Consider the following 16,945-nt stretch of genomic DNA (forward strand, 5'->3'; position numbering starts at 1 on the left):
ATGTATTACTTAAATTATTATCTTTTGACTTAACTTGGAGCACAACACAATTTTTTGTGAGTTATTGTAAAATAGTAATAAATGGGTGAATTTTGTGTTGACTTGATTAACCAGTAATCAACCGTAAATAAATTAGTTCATTATTTGTGTCAAGATGAGTTGATCAATTTTGACACAAATTTGTTGAACCCATCTAAATAAGTTAAATTTTCATCCAATATTATTTTAAATTTTAGATATATAATTGAATAATCAAAAGACTTTTCATAGTTACATTGGTAAATTATTAATTGAAAGCCTAAAATCATCCACCCTTTTACTAATAAAAAAGAAAAAAAAAAACTCTCATTTCATATTATATTTTCAAGACTGTATATTTCTAAATTTGGATGAAATTTCATTGATTTTGAAAGTTGAGGAAGAGAAATTTGAATTCAGAATGTTTTCATTAAAAATACTAGAATTTTTTTTTTTGAAGAGACTAAAAAATATTAATTGAGTTACAAGTCTCTTAATAATTTTTGTCATAATTATGTGACTGTTGAGGTTTAACCAAACAAAAGAATGACTAAACCAAATGGTACCTAGGCCTTGTCCCAAGTCCGAACCCAGGCCCTTTGTTGGGTACAAAGGCTGGTCTGGTCCCAAGTCCTAACCCAGCCGTCGAATCCAAGCAAGAGATTTTTGGCCCAGTTACTCTATAAACAATACAGCATCGTTTACCCAGAGGTGTAGTTGTAGTGTACTTGTTCTGCTAATACTAGACTGTTTTCAGAAAACTGCTCCACCATGAAGAACAGCAACCTCCAGGTTTTCCTTTCTCTCTCTGCCTTACCATCGGATTTTATTAAATTTGAAATGGGTATTTTGTAATATTGAGAATTTCCCGTTAGTAGTGGGTTATGGCAGTGATTGGTTGGTCTGGGTGTTGTGGGATTTTTTAGGATTCTTTGCCAATGGTTGGTGTGTTTGGGGTTTGATTTGAAATGGGTAAATTAGATTAATAGAAAAAAAGAGAACTTTTTGTTTAGTGTTGAAATTAGTGTTTGGTCTTTTAGAAAGTGGAGGAAAATGGATAGAGAATGTAAAGTTGAAGTTTTGTGTTTAATGTTGTTGTGGGTCTTTTGGGAAGGAGGAGAAAAATTGAATGGAAAGAGTATTTTTCTTTAAAGTTTAGACGTGTCAAGGTTGAGCTGAAGTTGAATGTTATGAAAATTTTGTCTTGTTTTATGTTTTGATTGACGTTTGGTTGCTGAGAAACTGTAAGGTAAAGGTTATTAAAGGAAAATAGATGTTTTGGGATTTTCCATGTTGCGGTTTTTTGTGGGTTTGCTTTGTTTAAGTAGAGCTGAAATTCAGAACATTATGAAGTTCTGGTGAATAAGTCACCTTTGTGTGATTTTCTGATGTACTAGCTTCTTATCAAGTGTTTTTTCATTTGCTTTATTTTTATGTTATATATGGTTGGGATCAGAAGTAATAGAAGACTGAGAGCAATTAACAAGATTTTATGGGTTTATTTTTTTTGTATATAGAAGCAATATATACTTACTGAAAAGGTAAATCAATAGAAGCATATAGAATCATTCTAAGGGACTTTGTTGACTAGTTGAAGTTGCCTTTGTTTGGTTGCTAGAAACTAGCAAGTACTTCGGAGATATATAAACAGATTGATCCTGCAATTTTTGTGGACCCATGATAAATGTTAATTTTTTTTTTGTGCTGAAAGGGGATGCCCAGTTTGCTATGATATCGAATGGATTTCTTTGAAATATCAGAATCTAGTTGTTGAGCAGCTTGTTGACATTCATTCATGTACTTGATTCTTATTTAAGGGACCCATATAACCCCCATATGAAGTTTAAGTAGCCATCACTCATCACTCGTTAGTTGTCGCAGAAAGAGGGTAGAAGTTCGAGTGAAGTGCACCATTTCAGGAAAGTCATATACTAACCAAAAAGCCCAGCACTGGCAGGTAATCAATCTTGTTTACAAAAAACATTATTTAATTTCCCTTCTGAGACTCATATCCCATAGCAACACCTCCCTTTTTTTTTTTCCATCAGAATTAGCATGTGGAAAAAAATCTTCAATCGCCAACAGATATTGTTTTCTGTTAGGCAATACTCTAGAATTTCTCCTCCACAACCTGCTTATGCTGACCCGGTAATCCGGGTTTCCAACAACATAGCCCAATTGGGTGGCCCAAAAGAAGGTCCAAAGCCTCGGCAGCTCCTGTCTTTGCCTCCATTTCCTGCTCATCCTCTACCAAGAAAGAACTCGTTCAGCGTCCCTGGTCAGTCCACTCGGGTCACCGCGATCAGTTGGGTCAAGTATTACTTTGATGAGATTTCGGACACTGTGATTCAGTCACATTTCAGCAAAGGCCTTGTGAGTATAAATTTTTAAGTTTTTTTGGTTGGTTATTATGTTTGAGGAGTATATCAATTTGGGTTGTGAAGAATTGGATTGGGTTGTCAACTTTATGATTATTTAAAATTTTATATATAAAATTGACATAGGACAACCACACTATTTCAATGGAGCAATTAAACAACAATAGAACAAAAGAATAAACCCTAGGAGTCAGCACTTAAGGGCTGCTTGGAGTCAGCACCAAGCAAAACTTGAGTTGGCACCAGTGAAAAGAAAACGCACGTTTTTTTAATAATTCTCAAAAGCTGTCTTACAATAATCAGAAAAAGTGCTTAAATAGCTAACAATAAAATGCATAAAGAAATCCTAATTATTAAATGCTCGGGCTGTCTTCTTTTTGCTCTTCTTCCCATACATGCGTATAATTGGGGGCTTGTACCTCGTGTTCGCACCAAAAATTTATCTGTATTTGTTTTGATTCAGTTAGTTTTATCCATATTAAATTGGAGTTGTGACTGGTAAACTACTGGTTGTTTTGAAAGCTTAAACTGATAGGAAGATGATGAATTTAGAAATTTAAATCAATATTCTAATACTCTTGCATGTGTGGGCCCAAAATCTCCTCAATGAATGGGCCCAATACAAGGAGTTTTTAAATATTTTAAATGGGAGCTAAAGTGGAGAGAGTTGAACTATAGTACCACATGCTGTACCATTTGTCCTTAAAGTTTGAGCTGGTGGAAGGGATAAATCTAATCATTATTATTACTGTAACTGAGTGTGTAAGGTACTTTGGAATTTTTACAGATGTTTATAAACTTATGTAATTTTCTTCTTTTTTAGGTCCAGATAGAATGCCCAATTTCGGAGGACTCCTATGTTGACAAGGAAGGACATATGAAACCTTTAAGGAAGGTACTGACACTAGCTTTTGACCATGATCTCACTCCCATCCCAGTTTTTTTTCCTCAATTGTTAAGTTACGCATGCAACTAGTGAGTTTTGGATGCACAGTCTCACCTTGTATCCCATTCTTAAGTGTCTTTTGAGCTAGAACTTGTTGACAGCATCACTGTTCAAATCCACAAGATGGATACATGAAGTTCTCTCTCTCTCCCGCTTTATTTCTACTTCTAATTGTTGACTGTTTGTGATTTTATGGGGGTTTACTTGATCTGCAATCATACAGCTGACCTACAGATTAGGCCTAATGAGGTCATGGAGGCTGGGGCAAGAGTTTACATACCTGTATCAGTTGCTGAGACCAAGATTTCCAAGAGATTTGACACTATTCCAAGTGGGACACTATATCCCAATGCCGATGAGATAGAGTACTTGCAAAGGCTTGTCAAGTACAAGGCATGTCTTACATTTAATTCATAATTTTGTTTCTCATGTTATTTGAGTAGAGGCATGATGGTTAATTAACCCTTTGCTGCCTGAAAATGCTGTGTGGCTATATTTGTTGTTTGATTCTGTATTCTTTTGTGCCCATATTGCCATTTGTTAATTGGTGGTTGAAATTTCAGGACTCTGCTATAATTGTGCTAAACAAGCCCCCAAGACTGCCAGTTAAGGTCGGTATCCTGTGACCCCAAATGATAGACTGTTGCTTCAGCATATTCAGTTACCCTTGTCACTTAAACTTTTTATTTATCTATTTATAACAATGTTCTTAGGGGAATCTGCCTGTTCATAACAGCATGGATGCGCTGGCAGCTGCAGCTCTTTCTTATGATTATGATGAGGGTCCTAAGTTGGTAAGCTTTTAGTGTTAGATGATTACTTTTTTCTTTCAAAAAATGACTGTTACCTAATGAGGTTGTTGATCCAGATAATTACAAAAGATTTTTGCACTTATAATATTGTTATTTTTGCTGCTTTTTCTGTGTAATTGATTAGTGAAATCCAGAACTAAATTGAATAGGATAGTAACTAGTTGAGAAAGCAAATATATGCTGTATCTGCCTAAAATTAAGGCTCAAATTTGGCTCATTTATAAACAAACAAATATGAACAAGTATTTTATCGAGCCAAGCCCAAGCTATTTATGAATGGCTTGGTTCATTGACTTCCCTAATCATCTTATCATCACTGACCATGTAGTATTTATTTATTTATTCTGTTTCGTGAATAACATTGAGTACTTTGTCCCCCTTGATGTAAAGACGTAAAAGTTCTATTTCTTAAGGAAGTTTTAATTTGACAATCGTTTTATTCACTTATTATTTTGGTAAACCAAGTCATAAGAAGAGCATTTAGTCATATTTTGTGATTTATTGAATCCTCCTCTACTTTAAAAAAGAGGAGAAATAACAATATAGACAAGACCATTCTCTTCTTTTAATAAAGAACTAATACAATTATACACACACACACACACACACACATGGATATATGATTGGGTTTGGCTGGGTCCAGTGTCCTATGCTCTGGACCTGATAGAATGCTGCCACGTGTCCAAGAATTGCTGCATGGCAGCATCCCGGGTCCAATGCACAGAACACACTAGACCTAAGTCTCTCCGTATATAATTAGATATATGATGGTTTATTTATATTGGACTTCTCTTCTTTTGCATTGAATTAACTCACTTAGTACAAAAATTAAAAAAATTTAGATGGATGTGGCGCAAAATTAGATTCCAATTAAAATTTAATTTTGGTTTTAATTGGATTTTCTCTTAGCTTCAGCTTTAGTATAATATATATGATATATGATATGATAAGACCATTCATATTTTTCTCAAAAAAGAAAAGAAAAGAAAACTTTCTTATTGAATTTGATGTTCAAGAACAAACCTATGTTCTATGTGTAAATTTGTATGGTTGTATTAATCTCATTCCCAGATATTTAGGGGGAGTGTATATTATGTTAAATATGATATTTGTTTTGCTATATAGTTTTCTGGTTTAATAAAAAATGCCTTTTGCCATATGCCTGAAAGGTTTTTTTGCTGTAATATTTTCTCTGGGTTCTTTGGAGTGTTGGTTGCTACCTGTGCCACCACTATTACAATTTCTATGTTAAATCATTAGTTATCTTTAGGAGACTAGAAGTTTTCTGTTCTCATGGAGGTATTTTGTTAGGTTCATCGTCTTGACCGAGAGAGCAGTGGCCTCCTCTTGATGGGGAGAACTAAAGAAAGTGTAGATCATCTTCAGTGGTTATTTAGTGACATAAACAAAGCAAATTTCTCCTGTGAGGTACTCATATCCCACTCTGCTGATTATTCTATGTAGATCAGGGGTGGTGAATGTAACTGCTTGAACATGATGGGGAAATAACTCAATGCTTCGACTTTATTTATTTATTTATTTTAAGACTGATTAGCAATATGCTTATATGTAATCTAGGCTTGGAATGATGCATATGAAGCAACATATCAGAGGTATTGGGCTTTGGTCATAGGCTGTCCCAAGCAAAAGGAAGGCTTAATTCGTGCTCCTCTTTCAAAGGTTCTCTCTATCTTTTCATAAACAATAAATATTACCTTCCCATGATGGGTTCATTTGGAAGAGAAAACAACTTGAATGTATTACTAATTGTTATCCTTTGCAGGTGCTTCTGAATGATGGGAAGACTGAGAGGGTCATCTTGGCTCATCAAACAGGTTTAGAAGCTTCTCAAGAGGCAATAACTGAATATCGGGTTCTTGGTCCTAAGATAAACGGATGCTCATGGATTGAATTACATCCACTTACTAGCCGGAAGCATCAGGTACAATGTTGCACCCTCTCTCTCTCTCTCAGGGACACACAGGGCAGTGTTTTTATATGGCCAAGTAAATACTAAATTTCAAAGGTCAAATCTTAGTCTCTCTCTTGTGTGATGCTGCATGATCAGTGTGCTGCCAAGGCTGGTGTTTGCTTGGAGCTCTTCCCTTTTATATCAGACCATATATAATTTCATTAACTTTATTGCAGCTCCGTGTCCATTGTGCTGAAGCTCTTGGCACTCCAATTGTGGGCGACTATAAATATGGTTGGTTTGTTCACCAGAGATGGAAGCAAATGCCTCGAGTTGATATTGAGCCAACAACTGGGAAACCATATAGGTTGCGAAGGCCAGAAGGTCTGGATGTTCAGAAGGGAAGTGTTTTATCTAAGGTTCCCTTGTTACATCTGCACTGTAGAGAGCTTGTACTTCCCAACATTGCAAAGTTCCTTCAGGTTTTGGATCAAAAGTCAGAAAAGCTGCATCCCGCACTGAGCTCAAAGCCAGATCTCCTTCGCTTTGTGGCATCAATGCCTAACCACATGAAAATTAGCTGGAATCTTATGTCTTCCTATCTGGTATAAGAATGCAAGAAAGTCTGTTCTGTAGAGTCTGATCTATGTTTCTCTAGATCGATTTTGGTGGTGCACTTTAGCTGTTAGTGTACTTTTATCAGTTGATATTATGATATTTATAGTAAACCACATTTCAATAGATGAAGTTTCTTACAAATTACACGTTCAAATTTCAATACACATTTTCAAAGTCCAAGTTCAATGCAATCTTAATCACCTTTTCCTTCCCCATAATTTTCATGTCGAGAAGCATTATATAGGAAGGCATCCATATGTGTGTGTTATAATCTAGATTTTATTTGCCAAACTGGAAGTGCAGCAATGTACAACTGTTTGGGCTGTAACAGCTGAGCCATGCCAGTCGACAGTAACCAACCGAGCCTTGCCAGGAGAGAATGAGGGTATGGGACAGGAGAGAATTACCCAACTAAGAAAATCATTCTTATCCTCAACATTAAATGAGTTTTTAGGCTTAGTAAACAAAAACATAACGATCCCTTTATTTTACAGAACATCTGAGTTAAGCATAGGCATGCAGTGAAATAGAGAACTACTTTTTACATCCCAAAAAAATGAAAAGAAATTGTACTACACTGTGGGAATGAATGTGGTGGTCAGTTTAAAACTTTCAATGAACAATATAAGTGAGAGAAAATTTACATATAACGCCCTTATCTTTGATTGAGCCCGCGGGAAAGTCTTCAACTGAGACAACCAAAAAAACCAAGCTTTTGATGCCACCAACCTCATTTCCACAATCTTGCATTCTTTTAATTCCTGTCATGGTATTGGTATGTTCATGACTTCTGAACGTATTAAACTGTTTACCATCCTTTTGGTAATATGTCAGAGGAATGGTGCCTGCTTTTTGATTGATTCAAGCAAAAAGATCTTTTGGAACAGATACATCCAATGGATAGAGCATTGCAGACAATAAATACTTGGGTAGAACAACCAACCATATGTGTTTAAATCTGTTCTGTGGGTATGGATTGGGAACTAAGAAGTCTTTCTGCCTCGTCGTTTGCTTCAGCTTGTAGTTTCCATCTCTGCAAAGGAAATTAGAGGTTAATAAACAAAAATGCATTCATGTTCCAACAAAAACTCATGGCAGATTAGCCTAGTGGCTCAGAAGAAAGTGCATTCCTCTCTCTCAACTACTAATCACTGTCCTTGAAGATGATATCTCAATTCCTATATCATTTCCAAGTAAGCAAAACCTTGAAGGTGATTCTAGTTTCTCATATCAGAAAATCCAGGATCTATTTTCTTGTGACTAATTAAGTTTATAGTGAATTCAGTTTAACCAACATCAATTAGGCCTTTTCCAATTCTCTGAATTCGAAGTCACAAAACAAAAGTACATTCCATTGAAAAGAACATGCCTCTTCAAGATTCTCTAGCTCCATTATTTGTTGTATCTGTTCAGCAATACTTTCCTATAAACAAGAATGACCAAGTTAGATAATCTTATGCAAGTCAGATCAAAGCAGAGAAGAAACAGATAATCAAGTTGTGCGCACCACATTGCTTGCTGCTTCAGCAGCAAGTACGTCAGAGTCCAATTCTACTTCGATTTCAATCATTGAAGAAATCTGAAAAATGGATGGCATAACCACACATTAAATTATGCTTTTGGAAAAACGAACTTAAGAGAATTTTGTTTGGGAGGGTGGGTTGGAATTATGGTTTCTGTCATGTAGGAACCCTACTCTTGCAAAGCTGTCAATTAGTTCAATTCGTCCCTTGAGGGAGTTTTCCAAGCCTTCTCGCACTCTTTTGACTCTACTTCTCCGAGCGCTAAATAATAACCAAAGAATACTTCAGAGGGTAAACTTCAAACAGAGGAAACCTTCGTACACTTACAACACTAGAAGTCAACTAAACTTACACAAATAATTAGTTCAGCGATTATACAGAAATTAAGAAAGTAGTGCTAATAATGTTACGAGGGTTTCACCGATAAGAGGGTTCTCCTACAGCAAAAATTTTGTTCTCCAATTGGCACATCCGAGCCAACATCCAAACCTACAAAGGAAACAAATGGATTTCTCATATCCAGCATCAAGATACTTTATCAGATAATTTATGAAACAATGTGGTTATTGTTATCAAATAGTTTTTGCATCATATGATATTTCAACCTCACAGGATCCCGAATGAACCCATTTTAGAAGATTGCCAGAGAAGAAAACATTCGTCTGGTATTTTCTTCAACTATGACTTACCAGGGATTGTCCAACATTTATTTTATAGATGTATTGCTAGTCCAATACCAACCAACTATGCAACTATAAATAGTGCTCCATGAGAAGACTCATAAGTAATATATGATGATCCTTAAAGTTCTATGTCCTTATGTATGAAAAATTCAGTGCACTAAACTTGTTTATAGAAAGCTGAGTTTCACATTTGTATCTGAAGCATAGAGTGGACTTTGTATAGATAATCTTGATATTCTTGCAGTCTTTTGGCTGTGGTTTGAAGACTACTTTAGTGGGCACTGTTTTAAAATATGTTAATTCAGATTGCTTAACGTGAAAGGGGGGGTATATTTATTAATCTAGATAAATCCTTCATTTTTTTTTTTTTTCAAACAAACTATTTTTGTCAATATAATTTTTGAATTAAAATTGGACTCAAAATGATTCTATTATCAGGGTTTCTAGCACATATGTAGTTCCTTCTCTAGTCCTATAACATTGAGGTCCCAGCACACATCATGAAACCTATGTTGAAAGCTTTGAGGGCTATCCTCCACACACCAACTCACTCAACTCATTTGATAAAAGAAAAGAAAGCTGTCCATGCAACCATTACAACTTGCATAAGAGCATACCTCTTTTTCAGCAGCTTCTTTAAGGTCCTTGATGCGAGACTGGAGCATATCATATTGAGCTAAAAGCTGCTGCTTTATAGCAATTGCATCCACTGATCTTTGAGGAAGCTGATATCAATGGATAAATGGATAAATGAATATGCCTCAACTCATTCCATGAGAAAAATCATTAATGGATCAAATTAAAGAGTAAAAATCACATTGCAAAAGGGAAATGAAACCATTCCGATAGCTGTGTATATTTACTGATGTCCTAGTTTAGTTAGATTTGCAGTAATAAGCTTGACAATTACAAACAAAAAAACCTAGGCTAGCTGGTTTTTAAATATTCTATAAATTATGTGCTTCCCGATGTTTTGCTCATATGGAGTAAATTTTTTGCACTATCATTAATTATTTGTGATGGTTTGCTATCATTAATTATTTGTGATGGTTCGCTGCTATGTTTTAAACATATTTGCAGAATATGATACATGAGGTATGCATGTCCAGCCTACAGCTAAAAGTGACAGATGCACAAGATATGAAGACTAATTTCTGTCAAATTAAAGAATACATAATTTGTAATAGAGTATTAGTGGTCTTTCACTGCCAACTTATAGTAGTATGGAGTAATGTGTACCCATTTCTCAATCTACTTCTTTTAAATACCAAATACAGAATAAAAAGGTGAAAGGAAAGGAGAAATATGCAGAACTAGATTTTATTTGATGCCCTGAAGAAACTGACACAGCCAAATGAAGGTCTTAGTAGAAACTTGATTATCTCAATGAAGACAAGAATGTGAGAGGGAGGTAATACTTGAAAACTTGAGACTAGCTTACTTGATTTAACTGGGGCAGAACCAAAGCATTTACAGTAGCCCCCACAGCAAGAGATGCGACTACAGCAGCTGAAAGGAACTGGGGCAAGCTGGGGTTAATAATTCCAGAGGCAACATCTCCAGTGGCCAACACAGCAAGAAGGGGAAAGAGGATGGAGGGATTAAGTAAGGATGAGCTTCCTTCTTTTAGTGGTGCTCTTAACAATGGTGATTCTCGGCCATCTTTGTGGTTTGTCAGGCACATAGGCTCTCCAGCATAGAAGTTGGGGGCCTTTGGACTGAATTTGAAGGGGCCTACCTCTCTATAAACTTTTGATGGAGCTGCTACAGCAATGGTAACCCTTTCTCCTTCTTGTGCTGGGAGATCAACTGTTTCAGTAGCAAATCTGTGTGTGCGCGCCATACCAGAAGGAGTCTCTACCTGAAATTTGGAAGGGTGGAAGGAATTATTACTAAATAAGCATTGGCAGGGTGTCATTGGCGAGTACTATATTTTTTCAGTAAGATTAGTAATGAAAGAGAGAGAGAGCCTTAAATGTTATTGGATTATTGCATTGGCAAACTTTGGATAATCAGTGATTGGCAAAGGGGTTCCCTTTTGGCTTTAGTTTCTTGCAACTTGCAATAAATAAATAGGTAGGCAATATAAAGTATCTTATTAAGTAATGCTTTCATGAGCATATTGGCAAAAATCAACTCCTGAGCTACCAATGTGCATAGTGGGTAGAATCTGCAGTTAAACATTCTAAATCAAGGATCTATACCACGATAGAGTGAACAGCAGAAGGAATGCTTTGCTTCATTATTTGCAGGAATCTTAGCCCTCTTTTCCATGCTGGAACATCCATGCTGCGTTCGGCAGGAGCAGATCCTTAGAAGAAGTGAAATATCCCAGCATCAACATCATACATTAATAGATTCTGTGATCAACATAGAATTAAAATGTGACACAGTATTTATATTTAGTGCTTAATTATTCAATCCAAGAAGTTAAATGGTTTAATAGCCAATATGGAGACATATTCACTTTGAACTGGAAACATAATGTAATTCCCGTGCAAGTAAATGGAAGCAAGCTCATACATGTCGCACTACTGCAGATGCTAACCAATGGAATACCAAACAAATTGTGTAATGTTTTTATGACGGATAAAGGAAGCTATCATAATCACAAAGAAAAACAACAATAGCAATAGAATACTGAACAAAGTGCATAAATTTGTGATAAATAACCAAAACCAGATGGAACAAACCTGATTTCTTCAGACTCGATGCTAACTATGTCGCCAGAAATAAGTTCATACTTGTAGCGACACTTCGCACAGGATACAATCTGCACAGACGTACTATGCATACCTTAATTGCATCATCAAAGTTATCAATACTAAGAAATTTTAGGTGCACCGCATCTGTGGCATGAGTATCAATAGTTCAAATGATCAAAATCTAGATATTCCCCACAAAGTGAGTTTAGACCAGATCGTGTTATCAAAGCTTTTCTGTCTATACCTGAATACCATGTTGGGGTTGTGCAACAGCAACAGCTATCATACAACTAGGACACCTCACAACCTTTCCAAAAGGGACCTGCGCAACATCCATAAAATTGCAAACATTGTAAAGCCGATATCATTAGACTAGGCAATATGTGCCATTTCCAAAGTACAAGCAGGGGAATGTTATATTTTATAGCTGATTTTATTAAAATAGATATACTCAGTTACCAGATATACTGATGAGAGATATGAATATTGAATCAGCTAAAGAACTTATAAAATAAATTCACTAGTGTTTTGTGACTTCATACCTCCTCGGCAGGAGATACTCCCATTTGGCAAATATCTTCAATTATCCTAAGAGCATCAGAAACCCTCAATGATGCTGCAAGACCCCTAATTAATGATGTGTAAACATGTACATCAGGCCTGGACCACTTCCATATTTCAGCAAAAGATCCATTTTCAGTAGTACCTACAAGAAGATATTAAGATAAGATAATAATTAGCAATGAAAATTCTTAGAATGATCTAAATTAAACAACTTTATTAACACTATAATCCAGTAACATTGTTTAAACTAGCTACCAAGTGATCGCGTGTGTATATATATATATATTGAACAACCATTTAATAGTAATCATATTTAAATAGATTAATATAATAAAAAAGTCAGAAAACCTCAATGTACTCGCTACTTCACATTACCCCCCTTCCTTTTTGTGATCCATAAAGGAATCTTGGACTTGGGAATACAGCATGAAATGAGAAAATGTAATCAAGATAAAGCTTATTAGCCACCTAGTCATCTCATTTATCAAAACTTAATTAACTCATTCCAAACAACAAGAGCAAATATGTGCGGCCAAATTACTTGGGGGGTATACTACAAATTGTACCACATTCTATTTAGCCATTCGGATCGATCTTGTCCATGTAACTCCATTAAATTTAATTTACACCATTCCTCAAATCCAAAATGCACACAGCCCGGGGCCAAAAAATCAAATAAACACCATCAGTAACAAAACAAGAATACAACAACACTAACGCACAACAAATAGTGATCCAATCCAATTATCACAATTTCTCTTAAGTTAAATTCTTGACATCCTTATCAAGGCTATGTTGTGAGTGACATACGTGAGCCACATGGCGTTACTAGTTTGGTATAAATAGACAATTGGTATTCATTTGTCCCCGAAGAAAACATTAGCCACATATGTGCTACACCCTAAAAGTAGTAATAAAATTGCAATTAGGTTTTCTACATAGCCTAGTTCGACCTAGTTAACACTGGTGAGACTGATGGATACTTATAGGATTCAACCCACATGAAATCATCCCTATCACAATGTCCCAATAACTTATGATTGTAATTAACAGTTTCAACTTTCAAGTAACAGCAACCAAAGCTTTCACTAAATTAAAAATGAATATATGGTATATCTTTACATAAAAAGCTGCATCACATATGCATATATAAACCTGGTACCTTGGTCAAAGCTGGCACGCATGGCATAGAAAACCGACAAAGCCAACTCAGCATTGTTGCGCTCAAGCGCAGCAGTTATGATCAAACAACAATCATTAACTCCCACAATACCTCCATTTCTTCCACACTTGTCACCAATCATGTCCAAAGCTTCGTTGGCATCCTTAGCACCCGAAACCTTAGCAAGCAACTCCTCGTCCAAAAGCTGGGAAACCGAGTTCTCAACCAACCCATTCTGGCTCTCACTCAAAGAAGAGGCTCTGGTCTTGAGGGTCTTAGAGAAGTTAACAAAAGTAAGAGAATAAGAAATATTGTTGTAGTAGTTGTTGGTGGCAAAGGTTTCGGAGAGTTTGGGAAGTGGAGGAGATTGGTGAGAGAAAAGCCAAGGAGAACAAGAACAACCCAAGTTGAGAGTCATTTGTGGGATTGTTTTGGATGATCAGCCAAAGAGAAAGTAGAGCTAGCTAGTAGCTATTGTTTTGAATCTATGATCGGTTTGGTTTGGTTTTGCTTGTGGTTTGGGTTTTTGGATTAGGAACGAGTGGTCGTTAGGACAAGTGGTGGAGGGTACGAGATAGGGTGTGTTATAGTGTGCATGGTGGTGTACGAAAATTGAATAAAATCATGGGAGTGAATAAAAAGAGAAATGTTAAAGGTTGCGCAACAAAAGTGGAGGTGCGGGGAATCGAACCCCGTGCCTCTCGCATGCGAAGCGAGCGCTCTACCATATGAGCTACACCCCCGTTGTTATCATTGGCTTCTGTTTACTTGTTTTAATAAAACTTCATATTTAATAACTGTTTTGTTTTATCCGACAGTATGGATTTCTTATCAATGTGTTCATATGTAATAACGAGAAAGATATCTGCATATGGGCAAAAATCGATTGATAATATATACAATTTTTCCTATTTGTTTGCACAATTAATCTATTTGGCTGTGATGAAATTATATGAATATAATATTAATATTACTCTAATAAGAATTTATTATCTTTTTAGTAAGTCATTAGGTTGTGAAAAATGTTATAAAATTTATGTATATTCACGCCCACGAAGCAAGTATGATTGTATGAAAGTAATGGATTTCACTTGTTGAAAGATTTCCCTTCCTTTTCAAAGTTTTGATTCTTGGCTTTTAAGGAAATGAAAGCAATGTCGTGAAGCGTTAGGTTGGATTATTATTTTAAACCTAACAAGGCAGTGATTCATTTCCCATTTTATGACAAACAAAGAAAGATCAATGATACAATTACAAAGGTCATTTAGTGATAGCTTCTACATTATCAAAATAATATTAGAGGGATATTACAAATTTTATCATGTAAGATTCTGAGTGAGTAGTGGAAATAAGTGTTTAGGACTAAGGTTTAGTTCTGATAGTCTATATAAGAGCACCTTGCACTCCAAAGTTAAGTCAGTAGTGGAAATAAGTGTTAATTTTTGCACTCCTTGGAACAAGAGTTGCATACCTTGAGGAATGCTGCGGAGGAGGTATTTATACTCTTAATTGGCACGTGCTTAACCTTAGGATTTCATCATTGCCTACCCATCTCACTTTCAACAAACATAACATGTCTCTATTTGTTTTGCCAGTTTGAGGCACGTTTCTAGATAATGGCTGACTTTGGCAAATGGGATAAATCAAATCGCATTAAGTTTTAAGTGAGTGGTTGGGTGCAATAAATGCAATCTTGACTAATTTAATCTCTTGATCCACTTATTAAGAGAGATCTCGTCCCTACTAAGTACCTGTTTGTTTTAGCATTTGAAGCTCAAAAGTTATGTTTTCCAAAAACCCAGCCCAAAAATAGTGTTTGGTTAGTATAAAACGCAACTTTTTGAAAAAAGTTGCGTTTTATATTTGTGAAGAGAACGCGCGTTTGAATTATGGAGCTCTGATGGTCCATTTTGTTAAAAGTTTGTGGGCGTTTAATATATCCGTTGGGGGTGAGTTGGCAATTACCAAATTGCCCTTCAATAAAGGGCAAGGTGTCTTTAGAGTCTCATGCAGTGCCTCTCACGCCTCTCATCTCTTCTCTCAGCTCTGCCCTCTCCGTGCTGCTACAAGCCTTTCCTTGCGCGTAAGTCTCTCTTTTCTTTTGTCACCCGTTGAAAATCTTCTTCCTCTTCTTCTTCTTCAACGGGTCTTCCTTTGTAATTTTTTTTAAAAAAAAATTATTTGTCTAATCTGATATGTGAAATAAATTTTGAAGGTAGAGTTTTGATCAACAAAACACTAAGCAACACTGATCTGCTACCAAAAACCACCAAGTACCAACACTGATCTGATTTTTTTTTTTCTTTTTTTACCTATCAAAAAAATTTTCAAATCTTGCATGCTTTGTTCTTGCTAAAGATCTATTTGTTCTCTTGCCGGGTACTGAAAAAAATTTGTGGGTACATGCTTCGTAATTTTTATTTTATTTTATTTTGTGGATGCTCTGTCTTAAGTTATGCGATATTTGATTTGGGTATTTTAGCATGATTTGGGTATTTTAGAAATATAAAGAATGAGAAAGAAAAAAGAATTTTCAAAAGAAATATAAATATTTTTCATGCTAGTTGTCACAAAAGAATAGAAGAATTTTTCTAGTTGACTTTAACTTGATTATGGCAGAGCTTGTTCACGTCTTACATAACGTTTTCATTCTCATTTCTCACTCATCAATTATGCTCTTTTGTTGTTGTTTCATCAGAAAATTTTTTCCAGAAAATCAGCCTATTTTTTTTGGGTGTTTGGTTGTGACTTTGAAAATAGGCAGAATTTATTTGTCGTGGTTCGTTGAGTATGTGACATTCTGGAATATTAGGCTTGTTTTCTATTGAATTACGTTTTCCAGTGTACCAAACACCAAAAAAAATACCATATGATTGTAATGCAGCCCAAATATAGTCACTAGTGATTGAATAGTTTACATATGATATAATTTTGTTCTATCACAGATGAAATTTAATTACTGAGATTAAGAAATGAAAAGTGCGTGTGGTGCTAATGAGAAGTGCGTGTGTTGCTGCATGTTGAGGTGCTACAGGGTGTGCGTGGGCTACTGATGTGGGGTGCGTCTGTAGGGTGATATCGGCATACAGATATCACCTGCCAATCTGTCATCAAATGAAAATTTTATCCTATCCTTATATTGTATATTGACCTCTCAGGCAATTCTTCTTCCAGGAGGATTTAAACCTACCCAAAAGGGTAGGGGTACGATTTCGCAGCGGATGACTAATTAATTACAGAGGTTACCACCCCAGAGAGCAGAGGTACCATTTTGCAGCGGAGGATTAATTAATTACAGAGGTTACTATCACAGAGAGCAGAGGCAAGGCTTTGCTATTAAATCATGAACATCGGGGGACGGTATGCCACAAAAGAAAGACGACAGAAGTTATTAATCTTGATGTACAAATGAAGCTATTAAACAAGGTGTGTCGGACTACTTATATATTCTCTTTAACATATTGTTCGGATCAAAATATTATTTTTCTTTTCCTACATACACGACAGCTGCAACCCAAATAGCATAACCAGCTGCTACATCATTCGAAAAAGTATCCCGCATTGGATATATAATCTTTCATTTCAAATTGTTTGAATCTTCTATAACCATGAAAACTACACAAA

The 16,945-nt window shown here is 35.8% G+C and overlaps 2 protein-coding genes and 1 non-coding gene across 5 annotated transcripts; 1 reads left to right on the top strand and 2 right to left on the bottom strand.

Moving 5' to 3' along the window:
• Positions 1 to 613: 613 nt before the first annotated feature.
• LOC111990474 (RNA pseudouridine synthase 3, mitochondrial) lies at positions 614 to 6,825 on the top strand. Of its 2 annotated transcripts, none has more exons than XM_024022244.2 (11): positions 614 to 810; positions 1,836 to 1,975; positions 2,067 to 2,391; positions 3,220 to 3,291; positions 3,577 to 3,735; positions 3,906 to 3,953; positions 4,056 to 4,136; positions 5,466 to 5,582; positions 5,733 to 5,834; positions 5,938 to 6,096; positions 6,303 to 6,825. In XM_024022244.2, exons 3-11 carry the CDS (start codon positions 2,074 to 2,076, stop codon positions 6,675 to 6,677), a joined length of 1,431 nt encoding a protein of 476 aa, XP_023878012.2. In that variant the 5' UTR covers positions 614 to 810; positions 1,836 to 1,975; positions 2,067 to 2,073; the 3' UTR covers positions 6,678 to 6,825. The 2 variants fall into 2 exon arrangements, with proteins under 2 accessions (XP_023878012.2, XP_023878013.2); XM_024022245.2 differs by having other exon boundaries at positions 1,900 to 1,975.
• A 319-nt stretch (positions 6,826 to 7,144) lies between these two features.
• Positions 7,145 to 13,880, bottom strand: LOC111990460 (uncharacterized). Of its 2 annotated transcripts, XM_024022227.2 has the most exons (13): positions 13,322 to 13,880; positions 12,138 to 12,301; positions 11,840 to 11,917; positions 11,584 to 11,663; positions 11,095 to 11,179; positions 10,332 to 10,751; positions 9,508 to 9,615; positions 8,629 to 8,696; positions 8,381 to 8,468; positions 8,192 to 8,263; positions 8,054 to 8,107; positions 7,628 to 7,717; positions 7,145 to 7,529 (listed from the first exon to the last, which is right to left on the bottom strand). In XM_024022227.2, exons 1-12 carry the CDS (start codon positions 13,737 to 13,739, stop codon positions 7,637 to 7,639), a joined length of 1,716 nt encoding a protein of 571 aa, XP_023877995.1. In that variant the 5' UTR covers positions 13,740 to 13,880; the 3' UTR covers positions 7,145 to 7,529; positions 7,628 to 7,636. The 2 variants fall into 2 exon arrangements, with proteins under 2 accessions (XP_023877995.1, XP_023877994.1); XM_024022226.2 differs by having other exon boundaries at positions 7,145 to 7,717; positions 13,322 to 13,879.
• A 111-nt stretch (positions 13,881 to 13,991) lies between these two features.
• Positions 13,992 to 14,064, bottom strand: TRNAA-CGC (transfer RNA alanine (anticodon CGC)). Its single transcript has one exon. It is a non-coding gene; the product is annotated as a tRNA-Ala (tRNA).
• Between the last annotated feature and the right edge of the window lie 2,881 nt (positions 14,065 to 16,945).

The sequence above is a fragment of the Quercus suber genome, unplaced genomic scaffold (assembly GCF_002906115.3).
Source record: "Quercus suber isolate HL8 unplaced genomic scaffold, Cork oak 2.0 scaffold_414, whole genome shotgun sequence".
Classification (NCBI taxonomy): Eukaryota; Viridiplantae; Streptophyta; class Magnoliopsida; order Fagales; family Fagaceae; genus Quercus; species Quercus suber.

Coding starts and splice junctions, on each gene's coding strand:
- LOC111990474 (XM_024022244.2), top strand. CDS start 2,074: ATGTGGAAAAAAATCTTCAATCGCCAACAGATATTGTTTTCTGTTAGG. Junction 5,583..5,732: donor AAGCAAATTTCTCCTGTGAG/GTACTCATATCC, acceptor TATGTAATCTAG/GCTTGGAATGATGCATATGA. Junction 6,097..6,302: donor TTACTAGCCGGAAGCATCAG/GTACAATGTTGC, acceptor ACTTTATTGCAG/CTCCGTGTCCATTGTGCTGA.
- LOC111990460 (XM_024022227.2), bottom strand. CDS start 13,739: ATGACTCTCAACTTGGGTTGTTCTTGTTCTCCTTGGCTTTTCTCTCAC. Junction 9,616..10,331: donor TTCTGCCCCAGTTAAATCAA/GTAAGCTAGTCT, acceptor CATTGATATCAG/CTTCCTCAAAGATCAGTGGA. Junction 8,697..9,507: donor AAGAAGCTGCTGAAAAAGAG/GTATGCTCTTAT, acceptor TTTCCTTTGTAG/GTTTGGATGTTGGCTCGGAT.